The sequence below is a fragment of the Enhydra lutris genome, unplaced genomic scaffold (assembly GCF_002288905.1).
Source record: "Enhydra lutris kenyoni isolate GAN:26980312 unplaced genomic scaffold, ASM228890v2 scaffoldscaffold12, whole genome shotgun sequence".
Lineage (NCBI taxonomy): Eukaryota > Metazoa > Chordata > Mammalia > Carnivora > Mustelidae > Enhydra > Enhydra lutris.
Window position 1 is genome coordinate 39,875,003 of NW_019154096.1, and position 16,792 is coordinate 39,891,794.

General features: G+C 46.5%; 1 protein-coding gene across 1 annotated transcript in view; it reads left to right on the forward strand.

Moving 5' to 3' along the window:
- LOC111145192 (WDFY family member 4) overlaps positions 1–16,792 on the forward strand; it is a 293,576-nt gene that overhangs the window by 101,306 nt on the left and 175,478 nt on the right. Inside the window, exons 24-30 of the mRNA XM_022499912.1 lie at positions 172–324; positions 7,312–7,385; positions 9,635–9,796; positions 10,403–10,494; positions 12,197–12,296; positions 14,794–14,999; positions 15,845–16,014. Coding sequence (XP_022355620.1) covers positions 172–324; positions 7,312–7,385; positions 9,635–9,796; positions 10,403–10,494; positions 12,197–12,296; positions 14,794–14,999; positions 15,845–16,014 — 957 coding nt within the window. The remainder of the gene's footprint in view (positions 1–171; positions 325–7,311; positions 7,386–9,634; positions 9,797–10,402; positions 10,495–12,196; positions 12,297–14,793; positions 15,000–15,844; positions 16,015–16,792) is intronic.

The window sequence follows — 16,792 nt, forward strand, 5'->3', positions numbered from 1 at the left end:
GTTGGGGTGTGTTTTTCCTCTGAGAACATGGGAATGAAGGAGGTAACAGCAGAGAGCAGAGGACTTGCTGGCTGAGCAGATGACAGGTACTGGTGGGAACAAGCAGGCGAAGGAGAAAGAGTTCTAGTGATGCATTCATGAGGAAATTGCTTTGTGTTTTAACTTTTTCAGATAATGGCTTTTCTCCTGAGGAAAAAGACCTCGCTCCTAAACCATCGAATTTTTCAGCTCATCCTCTCGATTGCTGGCACTGCAGAGCTAGGCTTCGGGTCATCTGCTGTCACCAACGTTGGCGTCTTTCAACACATCCTCTGCAATTTTGAGGTAAACTGGAGACTGGCCATTAGCCCTGAAGGAGTGGGTGTGTGTGATAGTAAAGAACGTCTGGAGCTTCCTCTAAACTCAGGCCAGCTTCCTCAGTAACCATGGGGGCGGAGAGAAGGAAAACCTCAAAAGCTTTGGAGCCGGGGAGGTCTGGGTTTGTAATTTATATGAGCCCATCAATGGACTGTGTGGCCTTGGGCAAGTGTCTTAATTTCTCTGAGTTCTAGTCTTCTCATGTATGAGATGGGAAGCATCATGTCCCTCACACAGGCTGGCATGGGAGTGAAACCAGATAAGGTCTGGGAATGGATTCTAAAACTGGAGGATACCATATAGAAAGACATAGATATAGATGTAGATGTAGATGTAGATATAGATATAGATAGGCTTAAAAAATATATACTCTGCTCCCTTTGGATGGTGCTTTGCTGTTGACAAATATTCCTTAAAAGTGCTGACTGAGAGACCCTGAGGGCCGACTGAGGCTAGGTGAGGGGGACTGCACAGAGCTTCAGCTGGATTGCTGTAGTCACAAAACACCATTTACTGAGTGCCTCTGGGGTCAGGCACTGACCACGTCCTGGAGACATGTTGGGGTGAGAGCACAGTTGGGTCAGATTTGTAGATCGGGGACTCTAGGGCTGGGTGGGGTGGAATGTGTTCAGAGAGGGTGGAGTGTATGCTATTGGCAGACAGGAAGGATGGGAACAGCCTTGGGGATTTCAGAGCAAGTGGCTTGGAGGGTGCCTGCCAGGCTGTGTGTTGCAGGCAGAGGGGAGGCTGGAGGGGGAAGGAGACATGACAGGTGAGAGATGCTAGGCTGTGGGATGGGACGTTCACATTAGCCAGTCCCTGCTGCAGTCCATGGAAGGATTTTAAAAATGGATTTTTTAAAATTTAAAAATGATATATGTTCATTATAGAATATTTAAAAGTACAGAAAAATGGGGGTGGAAGCTTCGATTTCTGAGATCCAGATGACTGTTGTCAACTTTTAAGGCATGGCTTTTTTGTACTTTCTATGCATAATACACATATATTTTTATATCATAGTCATGATCATAGCATAGACATATTTTAAGTCCTGCCTTTTCTCACATAACAGACATGAAAGATATTTGTTATGGACTCTTCTTTTTTCTTTTAAACACTTTTTTTTTAGATTGCATTTATTTATTTGACAGACAGAGATCACAAGTAGGCAGAGAGGCAGGCAGAGAGAGAGAGGAGGAAGCAGGCTCCCTGCTGAGCAGAGAGCCAGATGTGGGGCTCGATCCCAGGACCCTGAGATCATGACCCAAGCCAAAGGCAGAAGCTTCACCCACTGAGCCACCCTGGTGCCCCAAAACACTTTTAACGAAAAGGAAAAGACACTAATATTCCGCTTGTCTGCCTCACATCTGTCCACTTTAGGAAGCTGTTGAGTCCACACCTTTGGAGGAGAAACCATCAGCCAAGCCAGTCACTTGCACAACCCTTACTCTCTCGTACTCAGACTCCAGTTCCAAATGCTCCTCTGTTAAGAATACATACTACATCTCATTATGAGATGGAGAGACAGGGAGAACATCCCCCTAGAGCTCATCTTCCAAAGTCTGGGACTCTAAGAACCAGACAGTGACAAAGACACAGCACCAGTCCATGGACAGGCAAAATGGGGAGGAAATAGGGCTTGAGAAAGGAAGATGAGAAACGTACAAGGAACCAGGAAATAAAGGAGGGAGGTATCTAAAACCAGAAACACATGAGAGCTAGGAAATCCCTTGTGACCTGTGCTGTCCCACTGCACACAAGTCACTAAAAGTCCAAAAGAGCATTTGTGAGACCTGTCCAATCGAGAATTCAAGGTTCTCTCCATTACATCATACCCTTTCTTAATCTCATAGGCTCCCAGCAAGCCCAATGCCTTAGCCACACTCTTCGACTCTCCCATCATTACTCCTTCAATGACCCTCACCAATAATGCCTGTTAACGATAAGAACATCACACTTAAAAACATTTGTTATGGACTTTTATGAGATTTGTTCTGAATCAGAATAATATCTGTCTTTTTTTTTTTTTTTTAAAGATTTTGTTTATTTATTTGTCAGAGAGAGAGAGCGAGCAAGCACTGGCAGACAGAGTGGCAGGCAGAGGCAGAGGGAGAAGCAGGCTCCCTGCCGAGCAAGGAGCCCGATGCGGGACTCGATCCCAGGACGCTGGGATCATGACCTGAGCCGAAGGCAGCCGCCCAACCAACTGAGCCACCCAGGCGTCCCCAGAATAATATCTGTCTTATAGCAAGTTTGTGGTTTCTTCACTGTTCCTCTATTGTCAAAGTCTTAGATTTTCCCCCTATATTGTTGTTTTGAATAAATTTTATTTTGTTGTTTTATGCATATATTTCCCCTGCTTTAAAAACTGTTTCCTTTGAACAAATGATCAAAGTTAATTTGTTAGGATAAAGGCTTTCTAGATAATCTTTAGATTATTACTAAGTTTTGCTAAATTCCTGATACCTAAGGATGTTAACTAAAGAATGACAAGTTAGAATTTTATTTTAAGCCTATTACTCTGGTGGCAGGAGTCCAAGGCAAGGGAGAGTGGGTCATGAGATTGCTACAGAAATCCAGGTGGAAGATTTTGAAACCTGAATTTTAGCAAAGACAGTGGGATAAAGAAGATTAATGAAGTTCATTCAGACGAGAAGTGATTAAGAACTGAGTGAAAGGAACTCACTGTATAACACTGTGTATTACAGAGCACTGTTGGGGGCTGCTGCTGAAAGCTAGACTTAGAGGAAAATGTATAGTCATCAGTGTATATGTATTAGAAAATAGAACAGGGACGCCTGGGTGGCTCAGTGGGTTAAAGCCTCTGCCTTCAGCTCAGGTCATGATCCCAGGGTCCTGGGATCGAGCCCCGCATCGGGCTCTCTGCTTGGCAGGGAGCCTGTTTCCCTTCCTCTCTCTGCCTGCCTCTCTGCCTACCTGTGATCTCTGTCTGTCAAATGAATAAATAAAATCTTAAAAAAAAAAAAGGAAATAGAACATTTAAAATTAATGAACAGAATTTTAGATGAAGTTAGAATAAATAAACAGAAATGGAAACACAAAAACCCCCAACAAGAAAACAAACAAAACAAAATTCAAAGAAAGAAAGAAAGAAGGAAAAAAAGATGAGAACATTACTTAAGTAGAAAAGAAACAAACATAGAAAGGATCACCAAGGCCCATAACTAGTTCTCATAATGCAGACAGAGCTGTTGAGATTGGCTGAGGGAGGAAAAAAACAAACAGGAGGCACAGCTAAATAATGTTAGGAAGGAAAGGGAAGCATAGCCACAGAGGAATGAGCGATTAGAAAGGCAACAAGAAAATAGGACCAACAACTAGGTGCCAATAAATGGGAACACTTAGCTCATTTGAACGATCTCCAAGAAAATTTGTTTCCAAAATTCACTCAGGAAGAAGTAAAAACCCAAATGGTCCCATAACCATCAAATAACAGAATCACAGGTTTAAAATCTTACGAACAAACAATGTCCATAAGGCAAGTCCAGGCCCAGGCTGTCTGTAGGGAAGTTCTGCTAGTCAAGAAATGAGCCATTCCAGCCTTATCATCTCCTCCAGGAAACTGGAAAGAGAGCACTCCCAGCTTATTTTGTGAGCCAATCTTGATTGCAGAACCAAAAAAGGACAGGATGGGAAATGAAAACGTACAGGCCAATCTTACTCATAAATATAGCTGCAAAAATCCTAAATAAAATATTAGCTAATCGAACCAGGTCCTGGATCTGGGTCTGAAGATGGATGAGAAGGTTATGCAAGAAGCCAGCCAGGTATGGAATATAGGCTTCCAGAGCATAAGAGGAAAGGAGATAGGCATAAATGACTTCACCACCCTGATAAACAAGAAGTAGCAGGCCTTGGCCGCACCCCTGTACCTTCCAGAATGCTGTGGCTGAGTTCAGCAGCTTGGCTCTGAAGCATGTCCACTAGCAGCCTGGCCCAGAAATTACCCATAACCACAGCTTGCTCCTGGAATGACCATGGGTACCACCCTACCCCTCCCTGAATAAACTTTTAGGTAAGCTGGTGCTTTTAATGCTGGAGTTAAGCAAACAAGCCACCCATAAAGACCAGAAGCTAAAAAAACAGGGTAAAACAAAATGAAATGAAATAAAATTAAAGGATTAGGAGGACAAAATTTCAAAAACAAGAGAACTTTTCTAAATGTCTGCCTCTATCAAGTGAAGCAAGGGCAAGGATGTATAAGTTGTAGGTTTTGCAATTTGTAGGATTGTATAAAATTTGGAAGTCACTTGGAGGTCAACTGAAGGTCACTTACAGGCCTAGAAAAATATAAGTATTGGGGTCAGAAGTGAGGTGAAGGGAGGAGGATGGAGTTGAGACATTTAGTGGACTTTTGAAGAAGAAAAAAAGAGAAGAAAATAGAAAGGAGAAAGTTTCAAGACTTAAGGGTCCTGAGTCTGGTTGTAGGCTGAGGAGGAGGAAGCAGCAGAAAAGTATGGTTAAAAATGCCAGTGGGAGAATCACTATTGATGGGACAGGTTCTTCAAGGAGAGAAAAAGTTTAGAGATAAAAGAGTGGGTTACAAAAGAAAGGGTGGGTTCCAAGCTTGATGATTGGGACAGACAATTGAGAGGGAGGAGGGAGACAGGAAGCTGAGAAGCAGGGAGAAACAGGAAGTTGGGAAGCAAGGGAGGGCCAGGAGGTTGAGAAGCAAGGAGAGACAAGAAGGTGAGAAGCAGAGGAGAGACAGGAAGTGAGAAGCAGGGGTGGGGGGCAGGAGGTTGAGGCTTCAGGTTCCTTAAAGAAGGGATAGACCAGCCCATTCTGAGTGAGGTGGTTCCAGGGATGGGGAGAGGGTAAAATCTGACGCATTATCCATTAGATATTTAAAGAAATCTGATCCAGACATCTCGATGCAGTTCTCAGTGCAGAGGTTATGTGACACAGGACAATAACCAGAAGATTCAATTATCCATGTTTTCCATATTCCAGATACTTGGTATTATGTAATTTCTAAAGAGCTAGGCAGCCTCCAATGTGGTGTGGCAGCTTCTTATTGTTCTAATGCTCTGGAAAGGAAACAGGAATACAATTCTGTGGGAAAGGTAAAGGGCTCAGGGCCACACAAGATTGGTCAGTCCGATCTCACTGTCTCAGATCTCCCGGTACCGAGTCAGACAAAGCATTTGCTCTATGACTGACTTCATGAATAAACATTCCAAGTGTGCAGGCTCTCAGATTCCTACAGACTTGCATGTTGGGGTGCCATGCGTGCCTACCCCCATCCCTACTGGGGCCTCATCAGCCCACACCAGCTCTCCCAAATGGCCGCTGCCCTCCTCTGTTTGTGCCAGGCAGTGGCTGAGCACACAGGAGTTGGGAATCTGTTAGTGTGCTTCTGGCTTAAGAGCAAACCACTTATTTTACTTTGATTTACTTTATATTCACTCTTTTAAAAAATTTTGTGGGTCCTTATTAAGTGCCCTTTGTGTGGCATGTGTGGGGACTAGAGAGGGGTGGTCCCTGCCTTCACGGACCTCCTCAGAAACTTGGGTCCTTTGAGGTTCTTTTGCTCTCACTCTCACGTAAGAGGATGGAGCCACGGTCACCTGCTTGATTCAGGTGAGGTCGATTATTAACCCTGCGGTTCTTCCTCTAGAGGAGATGTCTGGGGAGAGCGCAGAGAGGAGGCAAGAGGGTGGGTTCGATGGTCAGACAGACCAGACTTCGAAGCCAGGCTCTGCAGTTAGAAACTGTGGGGCGCCCGGCAAGTTTCTGAGTCTCTCTGAGCCTCACTCTTCATAGCTACTACATGCAGACAATGATAGCATTTTAGGACTTCGCAGGGCACTTCTTGCCTCTAGGAAACAGTCTCTCTTTTTTTTTTTTTTTTTATAATTTTTTTTTTTAAATTTATTTATTTGACAGACAGAGATCACAAGCAGGCAGAGAGGCAGGCAGAGAGAGAGGAGGAAGCAGGCTCCTTGCCGAGCAGAGAGCCCGATGCGGGGCTCGATCCCAGGACCCTGAGATCATGACCTGAGCCGAAGGCAGCGGCTTCACCCACTGAGCCACCCAGGCGCCCCTAGGAAACAGTCTCTTTTATAAGTGTGAGCTCTTTGAGCTGCCCTGTGAGTGCACGCTTACAATCCCACGTCAGAACCTTCTCCATTCTTGGCCCTAGGAAGTGTCTATTTCTATTTGGAAATAAGAAAGAGTAGTGCTGCCTCAAGGGGAGCAGACAGGAGACACGAAGGCACGCCATCCACTCTGCCCCGGCCAGACGGTCAGCAGCTGCATTTTGTTCACTGTAAATGGAAACAACCTGAGCGATAAAGTTCACTCTAGGAATCTGAGTGCATTCCCTTTGGTGTGCAGCTCGCAGTGGGTCGTGAGGGTTTCATGGAGGTGGGAGCTGAAGAAGGTGAAACGTGTATCACTTGGGTGGGTGGTCACAAACCATTCTGGTAGCATCTGGTAGCATCTGTCTGGAAGCATCAAACCAGACAGGCAAGACTCAGCTTCTGATTCCAGTCCTACCACTTGCTGGTGGTGAGAGGGACCTGTCCCTCAGTGGGTCTGTCTCAGCCTCTGTTTCCTCATCTCTAACTTGGGAAGACTGACACTTGCCTTCCAGGCTTCAGTGAGGGTAAGCTGTACCTGGTGAGAGTGGCTGCAGGGCTGAGGGCTAGGCACAGGGTACAGCAGGTGTCCTTGGTTCCCGTCCAGACTTGCACTGAAGCACTGGGCAACAGCAGAGATAGGGACGAGAGGAACCATGTCTGAGCTTTCCCCTGGGAAAGGCAGCCTCTAAGTTGTAGGTGTTGGGAGAGCTGCACTGATTCCTGAGCTGCTAAATGGTGTTAGTGGTTTCAAGCCTAAGGAGACCAGGTGCAGGGCCGTACATGCGTACCCTGGCCGGAGTCCCTTCCCACATGCATCTTGGTTTCACTGTGTGCTTGTTGTCTCCAGCTCTGGACAAACACCGCGGATAGCCTGGAGCTCTCCCTCTTTTCCCACCTTGCAGAAATCCTTCGATCACCAAGGTAGGCCCGGTTTTGGCAGGGTGGGGGCTAGAACCAATGACTTCATGCTGAGATGGGGAACTGAGGGGGCAGGACAGGCTAGGGGCTCAGCAGCCACGGCCTTCTCCCATTTCCAGAGCACTGGGTTCCTGGCAGGCAGCACATCTGTCTCAGTCCATGTGGGGTGCTGTAACAGAATACGATAGGCAGGATGGTGTATAAATGACAGAGAATGATTTCTCTAAGTTCCAGGGACTGGAAATCTAACATCAAGGCCCTAGCAGATTTTTGTGTCTGGTGAGGGCCCCGCTTCCTGGTTAAGAGCAGTCTTCTCACTATAATGTCACCTGGTGGGAGGGGCGAGGGAGTTCCCCGGGATCTCTTTTATAAAGGCACTAATCCCATCACAAGGGCCCCACTATCATGACCTGTTTACCTCCCCAAGACCATGCCTCCAAATACTATCACATCTACAGTTTGGTTTCAATGTATGAATTTTGGGGGGATGCAGACATTCAGTCTGTGGCAATGTCCTTCCCACTGGCTCATGGATGTAAGGCGTGGATTTGGGCCCTAGGAGGGGACTCTCCAGCTCTAACTAGCACACTCTCAGGGGCTCAACAAACAGAAACACTTCTCTGTGTCCCATTTACCTCCCCACCTATTTTCCCTCTAATGGACTCTTCTGAGTCACTTTTCAGATTGTTCAGGGCTCTTTTGGTTGCAAGTGGTAGAAATACGACTCAAACCAACTTACGGAGGGAAGGAAGGGAAGAAAAAAGGAAGGGAGGAGGGAGGGCAAAAGGAAGGTTGAGAAAGGGGATTTTATTGGCTCATAGGTTGGGAGGGGGCAGATCTTCACACGTGTCTGGGTGGCGTTCACGCTGGTTCATCTGAGACCTGTCACCCGTCTTGTCCACGCTTATCTTCCACGCTGGCATCATGTGGGCAGATGGCACGATGGCCTCCGGGCAGCTCCTCAGAGCATATCCTCAGCCCACAGAGGTAGCACAGAGGGCTTCTTTTTTCCTTCTTGGTCTCAGCAATAGGATGGGATCTCAGTGGGCCATCTTGGGTCCCGTGGCCTGGCCGGAGCATGACTTCACCTCTGGAAAGGATGGAGGGGAGTTAGAACATGGTAGTTCCCCAAAGAAAACCAGGGACTGGGATCAGAATAAAGGAGAAGGGAGGCAGGAAATCCACCCTCACAACCCAACTCCTTCCTTACCTGTCAGGCCGGTCACCCCCACGGCCACCTGCCTCCTCACAGAGGGCTGTTTCAGCTTATCAGTAGTGCCTTCGATGTTTTGAATAGATTTGTGACCCTCTTTTCACTCAGCCACTCACTGGGTATCTGCTGCAAACCCATTCCATTTCATACCCAGTTCTTAGTGCTGGAAGTTCCAGAACCACAGGACAGTCATGTGGAGAAGGAATACAGACAAACAGGCTGCTCAATGCTGTGATAAGAAAGCACCAAACACAGCGGGAGCCTGCAGGAGGAGTGCACATTCTCCCTGGCAAGTGGATGCATACAGACCACGCACAGAACGGGTCTGGTGCTGCCCCTGTGTGTATCGGGGATGTGGAGCCTGGCAGAGTTCATGCTATCAGTCCTGAAAAGACAGCTCAAGAAGGAGCCACCCACCCCACTTCCCCCTTCTTCATCTTTCTTTTTCCCTTTCCCACTTTCTTTCTTTACTGGTTTCTACAAGATGGACATTTATCCCGGGAGCTGTTTTCTTTGGGGGGAGTCGAATTTACTGGAAATTGAATTTGTGATTATTCTAAGAAGGAGGGCGCAGATGCTTGAATTCTTTCTTTCTCCCCTTTGACTCCCAGTGGCGTTCATCCACTTTGTGGTTTGGGGCGAGCAGGAAGAGCACACACCCAGACAGACTCGCCCAGGGCTCCGCACTGTTGGGAAGTGCTCCGCGGTCACACGCGAGTCTGCTGTCTTCCTTCTGAGTTTTCTGAGACCGGCATTAGTTTCCCCCGAGGCTTAGAACTTAAAAGTCAATAACTGGGGTTGTCTTTGAAGGCAGTTTCCGGGGGTGGAAGGGCACGGGAGGCTCATCCCTGAGCAGCTCTGGCACTTGGCAGACACATATTCAATGGGTGTCTGACAGCATTTTGATGAGTTGCCAAGAGAGCACTGGAGTCATAGGGCCACAGAGCAGGCCCAGCCTAGGAAACCTTTTCAGCAGAAACACAGCAAATTTGGTTCATTCCAGTAAAAGCTTTTACTGCCTCTACTCCTGGGCTCACAGGGAAGGACCCCGGAATGCTGAGGTTGCTCACCAGGCCCAGCTTATACCCAAGCTCGTCTTCCTCTTCAATGAGCCGGGCCTCACCTTCTCCAAGATCCCCACCATTATTGCCATCTTGGGCTGTCAGCTGAGGGGCCACTTCAGCATCCAGGACTTGCTCAGGTACTGTGCCAGGCTTCCCAGGGGGACGGGCAGGGGTTTGGGACTATTTCACAAGGGAATATAGGCCCCAGTTCTTTCCTGACCGCACTCAACCCAGCAACATTACCCTTCAGTGTAGTGGCAGATTCCATTTCCTTAGAACCTTCTAGAAGTTCTGTTCAGGGCAGAGAGTTGGGGAAAGGGGCGGGTCTGCTAGACTCCCAGCAGGGCTATGTGCTCACTGCTCCCTGGTGCTCAGACACACTTACTACACCAATGATTCGAGAATTTCCATGAGCACAGTCATCCTCATCAGCCATCGACCCAACAGGTCTGCTTTTTGCAGATTTCCCAAAGGACAGTCCCAGCTGACCTGGTATTTAGCCCTTCCCATCCTCATCACTATCTGTTCTGTGGATCTGGCAGAGCCAGAGCTAACTGCTCTGATGAATCCAGGCAGATTTTAGAGGTCTATGGAAACACTGCATTGATCACAGAATAACATGATTCCCCTCATACCCTCCCTTGAAACTGATTTGGGTGGATCTGTGTACAAAACTTGTATATGTGTTGAGCAAGCATGGGTTGAGCTCACCATTCAAAGTATCCTTCTCTCTCTGCATTAAGAATCGGACTGTTTGTTGTGTACACCCTCAATCCTTCTTCGGTGAACGAGAGGCAGATCTGTGTGGATGGGGGCCTGGACTCCTCGGTGCCTGGTGAGAAGACCTTTCTCAGATACCAGTCTGAAGGCAGAGAATGAGCCTTATGGCACCACTTGAGAGCCACCTCTCATGGGGCCATTTTGTAGAGGGAAGGGTTGAGTCACAGGAAGGGGAAGATACCTACAACTGAGCAGTTGTTCCCAAGTACGGGCTTGTGAGGTCATAGTTTTTATGAGTAGGGTTGCAATCACATAAAATTGCATATTCTTCCTTCACAACCTGGAATGGCTTCCAAGACCTCTAGGATAAAACTCGGTTCGCTATAGGCCAACAGGTGGAATCCTTCATGATCCAGTTCCTGCCTACCTTCTTGGTTGAATCTCTCCTACCCTTGCTCCCCTGATGAGCCCCAACTTCAGCGCTCTGAAGGCCCTACACATCCTAGTGTATGATGATCTGCCCTCCAGCCATGCTTTGTCTGTGCTGTTTCCTTGGCAGAAATGCCTTCCCTGTTCACCCCAGTCCCTCCTTCACCCACTGGAGGCAGAAATGCCTCCCTGGTCCCATCAAGCCAGTTAAGTCACCTCCTTTGCTTATAAAACTGTTGGGCTTACTCTAATGCACACATTTGTGATTTCTTTAAGGCTCTCTCCTCCCAACCAGGCACAGAACAAGAGCTATGTCATGCTCCTTCTGCTAGAGGAGGTGTGAAGGGAATAGTCACTGACCACTTTGTCCTGGGCCCTCCAGATCTATGCTGTCCAACATGGAAGCCTCTAGCCACATGTGGCCACTTAAATTTATTTTAATTTGTAGAAGTTAAATACAATTAAAAATTCAGTTCCTCGGTCACAGTAGTGACATTCCAAGTACTTGCTAATCACATGAGGCTAGTGGTTACTGTATCAGACAGGGGAGATATAAAACATTCTTTTTTTTTTTCCCCAAAAGATTCTATTGGAAAGTGTTACTCGATCTAGAAAAATCTCTTTTCCTTAGGTCAAACCTGAATAGTAGGAATTACTATTCCCATTTTCTAGATGAGGAAATGGAGGTTCAGGGAGATTAAGACCTTTGGGGACAGAATCCAAGTAGAGAGAAATCAGACCCTACTTCTCCAAGCTGCCTCATCAGTCCTATTTCTGCAGCATGGTTTGTGTGCCCTGAATTGGTTTGTAAAATAACTGGCTAACCAAGGGAGTGAATGAATGATGGATAATGGGACAAAAGTAAGCTCATTTAGTCAACCCTCCTTCTTATATGGACTTCATTCTGGACTCTGCAATTCAAGCTTTGTCTTTAGTGTGACATCGGCATGCTGAAGGCCTAGCTTGGAAAAGCATCGAGAAGAGGAATTGAGATTGAGTACTAAAAATCTCCACCACTCTGTTCCCAGTGCCTCCTGTAATGCCCAGCATGTAGTAGGTGGTCAAGAAATGTTGCAGCCTATGATAATGGGAAAAAACCCATTTTTCTACTAGAAGATAAATTTGACCTAATTTTTAGGATTTTTTGGGGGGGGGGTGATGGGAAGCATCAAAACCATCTTCAGTTAAAGGGAACTTTAGGAACCTTTCCTGAAATTCTTTTTAAGCATCGCATAGAACTCTAGACTCAAATGCTAAAATTTTGAGTCTCATCTATGACTAAATTCCTGAGTGAACTAAGTGTTTGGTGAATACGATTGCTTACTGTGGCAAATATTGTATCTCTTTCCATCCGTTTTCTCTCAAATATGAATTTCCTTTTTTTGTAGCTGGAAGCCAAACATCTGGAAAGACAATCTGGCTCAGAAACCAGTTGCTGGAGATGCTGTTCAGTGTAATATCTTCCTCCCAACTTCATCTGTCCTCTGAGTAAGTAGCTCCAGGAAGAGCGATTTGGCCTGAGCTTGCCTCATACAGGGTGCAGTATTAAAACCTTTTCTTAATGAAAAGTTTAGCATCTCCGAGTCGTTTTTCTGCAGTGTGTTTCCTGCACCAGTCAGAAAGAAAATTATATTCTCTCCACTCAATAAAGCAGACCTTGCCCTGAGATATTCTGATGCAAATGTGCAATGGGCATGAGTAACTCAGAACAGATTTGGTATAATGACAATAAGCTCTTTTTGTCACCATTGCTATAGTGTAATTGTTATTGTTTTGGCAGTTGTGACACGTACTCATTTTGATGTCCTGTCCTTGGCAGACAATAGAATGGAGAAATGGTTAGCCTAAATAACATCTATCAAGGAAAAGGCTTGCCAAATTCTTCTGCTATTTACTGTCAGTTTTTTAGTCATTTTTCCAAGTTGGAAAAAGAAGTATCTGCCTTCAATTAACTTTCAAAACAATGTGTAACCATAAAATCCCATTAACTCTCTCCCCCGACTGCCTGCTTTATGTCTAACTCTGGAGTCATTCGTTCAACAACTATTTGTTGAGTACCTACTGCGTGCCAGACACTGTTCCTCACTCTGAGAATGCAGTGCTGAGGAAGTCAGTCCAGATCCTTGCTGCCACTGAGTTGACATTTTCATGTGTATGTATTTGGGGGACATAGGAATGGGGTAGGGAATCACCCTTCAGTAAAATAGCCTTGCAGGTAGTGCTTAAAAGGTCTGCGTTCCTAGAATCTAAGCATGGTAGAACTAGAAGTTGCCCTGGAGGTGAGCTAGTCCAACTCTTTCCTTTTTCATCTTTTTGAATGAGAATGTAGTGTAGTGCTTAAGCACTGGGACTCTGATCTCTAGACCTCCTGGGTTCAAAGCCCAGCTCTGCCTCCAGAGACCCTGGGGAGGTTAGTTAAACCTTCTATGCCCTCTTTTGCTCATATATCTGAGGTTAAAATTAGTTCCTGCTAAAGAGGGAAGTTAATATGTGGCTAGCCCTAAGCACAGTATCTGGGATACTCTAAATATTACATAAGCTACCTGCAATGACCATCATAATCTCAACATCATTATCCTCACCATCATCATCACCACCATCGCTACCATCATTATCATCATCACCACCGTCATCATCACTGACATCATTATCATTATCATCACCAGCATCACCACCACCATCATTATCATTATCATTACCACTATTATCACCACTACCACCATCATTACCACCACCATCATCACCACTACCATCATCACCATCATCATCATCATTACCATCATTATCATCACCACCATCATCACCACCATCATCATCACCACCATCACCCTCGTTATTATTATCTTTCCCACCATCATCACCAACACCATCATTATCATCATTACCACCACCATCATCACCACTACCATCATCACCATCATCATCATTACCATCATTATCATCACCACCATCATCACCACCATCATCATCATCACCACCATCACCCTCGTTATTATTATCTTTCCCACCATCATCACCAACACCATCATTATCATCATTACCACCACCATCATCACCACCATCATCAACATCAAGAAAAATGACCATAGCTCATCAAGAGCCCTGCCAAAGTCATCCAGTTAGTCAAAAGAGGCAGGGATAGAAGAGAGGACAATTTCTTGACTCCTGGTCTGGTGGCCACAGCCTCGCTCCCTATTCTGGCAGCTGGCACTGACAACATTGCCCAGTAAAGATTGATCCTACTCTGGTTCCCTGGAGGCAGAGAGTCCTTTGCTGAGCCGTTACCCTTGAGGTTTGGTTGCCTACCTCCCTACCCTCCAGTTCCTTCTAGCAAGTTTGCATTCTCTAAACTCATCATTTTAAGATTTTTATTTCTACTTATTCATTTGACAGAGGGCGGGGGAGAGAGAGAAAGTGAGCACAAGCAGGGGGGAACAGAGAGGTAGTGAGCAGCAGACTCCCTGCTGAGCCGGGAGCCCGATGTGGGACTCGATCCCAGAACCCTGGGATCATGACCTGAGCCGAAGGCAGACGCTTAACCATCTGAGCCACCCAGGCGCCCCTTAAACTCATCATTTTAAAATTCATTTTTGAATGTGACACTTAAACATGTATTTTTCTTAAATTGATAAGTATGCATAAATATTGGACTATTCCATTGAGATTAATTTTGACCTGTGTATTTGAAAAGGGAGTTAACCAACCATTATGTGTTTTATGTGACTGTATTAACGTAATTAGATGAGTGGCTAGTCAGACCCGGTAAGTATGAGTACTAGTGGAGTAGGGCTTTTACAGCAACCTTGCCAGCATTTTATTTTACCATCCTTTAAAAATATAACATGTACTTCACTAAGTAATATCCAGGTTAACCTTAATTTGCCTCTCCTTGGTGACAAGTGAGGCTGGACATTATTTGTATCTCTGGACGTGATCTTTGCTCACAAACTAAGAGATAATTTACTGCATTTCTTGAACCCTGCAGGACAAAGGAAGAGATGTTTCTGAGCCTGGGGCCTGACTGGTTCCTGCTCCTCCTGCAGGGCCACGTGCATCCCAGCACCACTGTGCTGGGGTTGAAACTGTTGCTGCACTTTTTGGCAAGCCCCTCCCTCCGCGGGCGATTTAAAGATGGCCTGTGTGCGGGATCCTGGGTGGAGCACAGCTCGGAGGGTGTGGACATTGTAATAGGTAAGTGTGTGGCCTTCTCCAGGAGGTGGAACACCACCTCATCCTGGCCTGCGAGTGAGGACCTGCCAGGCTCCTTCCTGCTTGGGGCCTTCACAGCTCTTGCAGTAGGATCACCTTGATCCCTGACTCCCATAAGCCCCAGTCGCCTCCTACTTCCTGGTCAGGATCCTCTTTTGTCCTCACTGCTTTCCAGATGCTGGGGGCTTCCTTCCATTTCTCAAAAGTTCCTTAGCCCTTTTCCTCTTCCTGAGATGTTTCCCCCAGCCCACAACACCGGGAAGGCTCTCCTGGCTGGTGTGGGTCCATCTTCCGGTCTCAGTTCAAATGTCGCTTCCTCCAGGAGAGGAGGGTTCCACCTGAGTTAGGGCACTTCTGTTATACTCTCTTTGTCCCTATTGCTTTTTTTTTTTTTTTTTTTTTAATGGTTCTTGTCACAATTCACAAGCGTCTATTTGTTTGGGTATTTAATTCCTTAATGTCCCTCCCTCTCGCTGCATTCTAAGTACTTGGTGAGGGTCTGGGGTTCTGTATATTTTGTTGAAATGCTATTTCCCTATTGTTTAATATAAAGTTGCGCTACTGCCTCAAAGGTAGTAGGCACCAAATAAGTATCTGTTTTGGAATAAACGAATGAAGGAATGAATAGGAATAGGAATGTCAGGAATAGGAAAAGGAACTCTTTTGAATACTTTCTTATGCCCATGTATGTATGACATATATTTCTATCTGGCATTTCTGTGGGATGGGTAGGTGGCAGGGAATTCCTTAGCCCAATCCCCACCTTGACCAGAAGCAATAGCAGTTGTTCTCAATTAGATTTTGTGCCCCTTCTACCTGATCAACAGATAACCTGAAGAGCCAGGCCCCAACGCCTGACCAGAGCCCCAGCCTGCTTCCTGGGTTCCGCGTCCTGAAGGACTTTCTGGGCCACCATGTGCATATTCTGGAAGTCTACCTCATTGTTTCCACCTTCTTCCTGCAGACGCCACTTACAGAGCTGACGGATGGGCCCAAAGTAGGTTCTTGGAGTGCCCCCGGGATGGAGTGACCCACCTGCTTTTATGATCCCATGTGACCAAGGCACTTCCCTAAGATTCTCTACCCCTGCCTCCATCCACATCCTCCAAGTCGTGTTGCATTTGACCCACTTCCTTGCCTCGCACTGCTACCCCCTAGGCTAGTTCTTCAGATCCCTTGAGCTCCTGGGCCTCTGCCTCCCATCCTCCCTGCCAGCAGGTCTGGGTTTTAAGCCTTTCTCCTTCTGGGCATGGCTAGAGAAGTCACATGATGATGGGGGTGACATGGGGAGGCAAATGCTGCCACCACAGAATTAGAGCCTCAGGTTATGCCTTCTGAAAAAGCATGTCTCTTTACCTTAGCCACACCCCTCAGTTCCCCTGCATTTTAGTGTCAGCCCTATATGCTCTCAAGTCTTCCGCCTCAAAGCTGCCCTGTGCTCAGATGACTTACCTCACAGTGGGAGTGGAGGATCCTGGAGGGGCATTGCCTTGACACCCCACTTTCTACCACCTATTTATGCCATGACCCTCTTCATCACCTTCTCTCTATTGTCGCTGGCAAAGGCTGATGGATTCCTTCCACCCCTTTCCTGAGTGACCTCACCAGGGGTTGACCCTTTCTCCTGTATTTTCAGCACCTCCCTTTCTATGGACGCTTTCCTCATAGACCATAAATACGTGAACTGTGTCTCCACCTAAATGCAGAAGCTGCCCCTTTGACACCCACTCTTGACTAACTGCTGTCTTACTTATCCTCCTCCTGTCCTTCTTTAG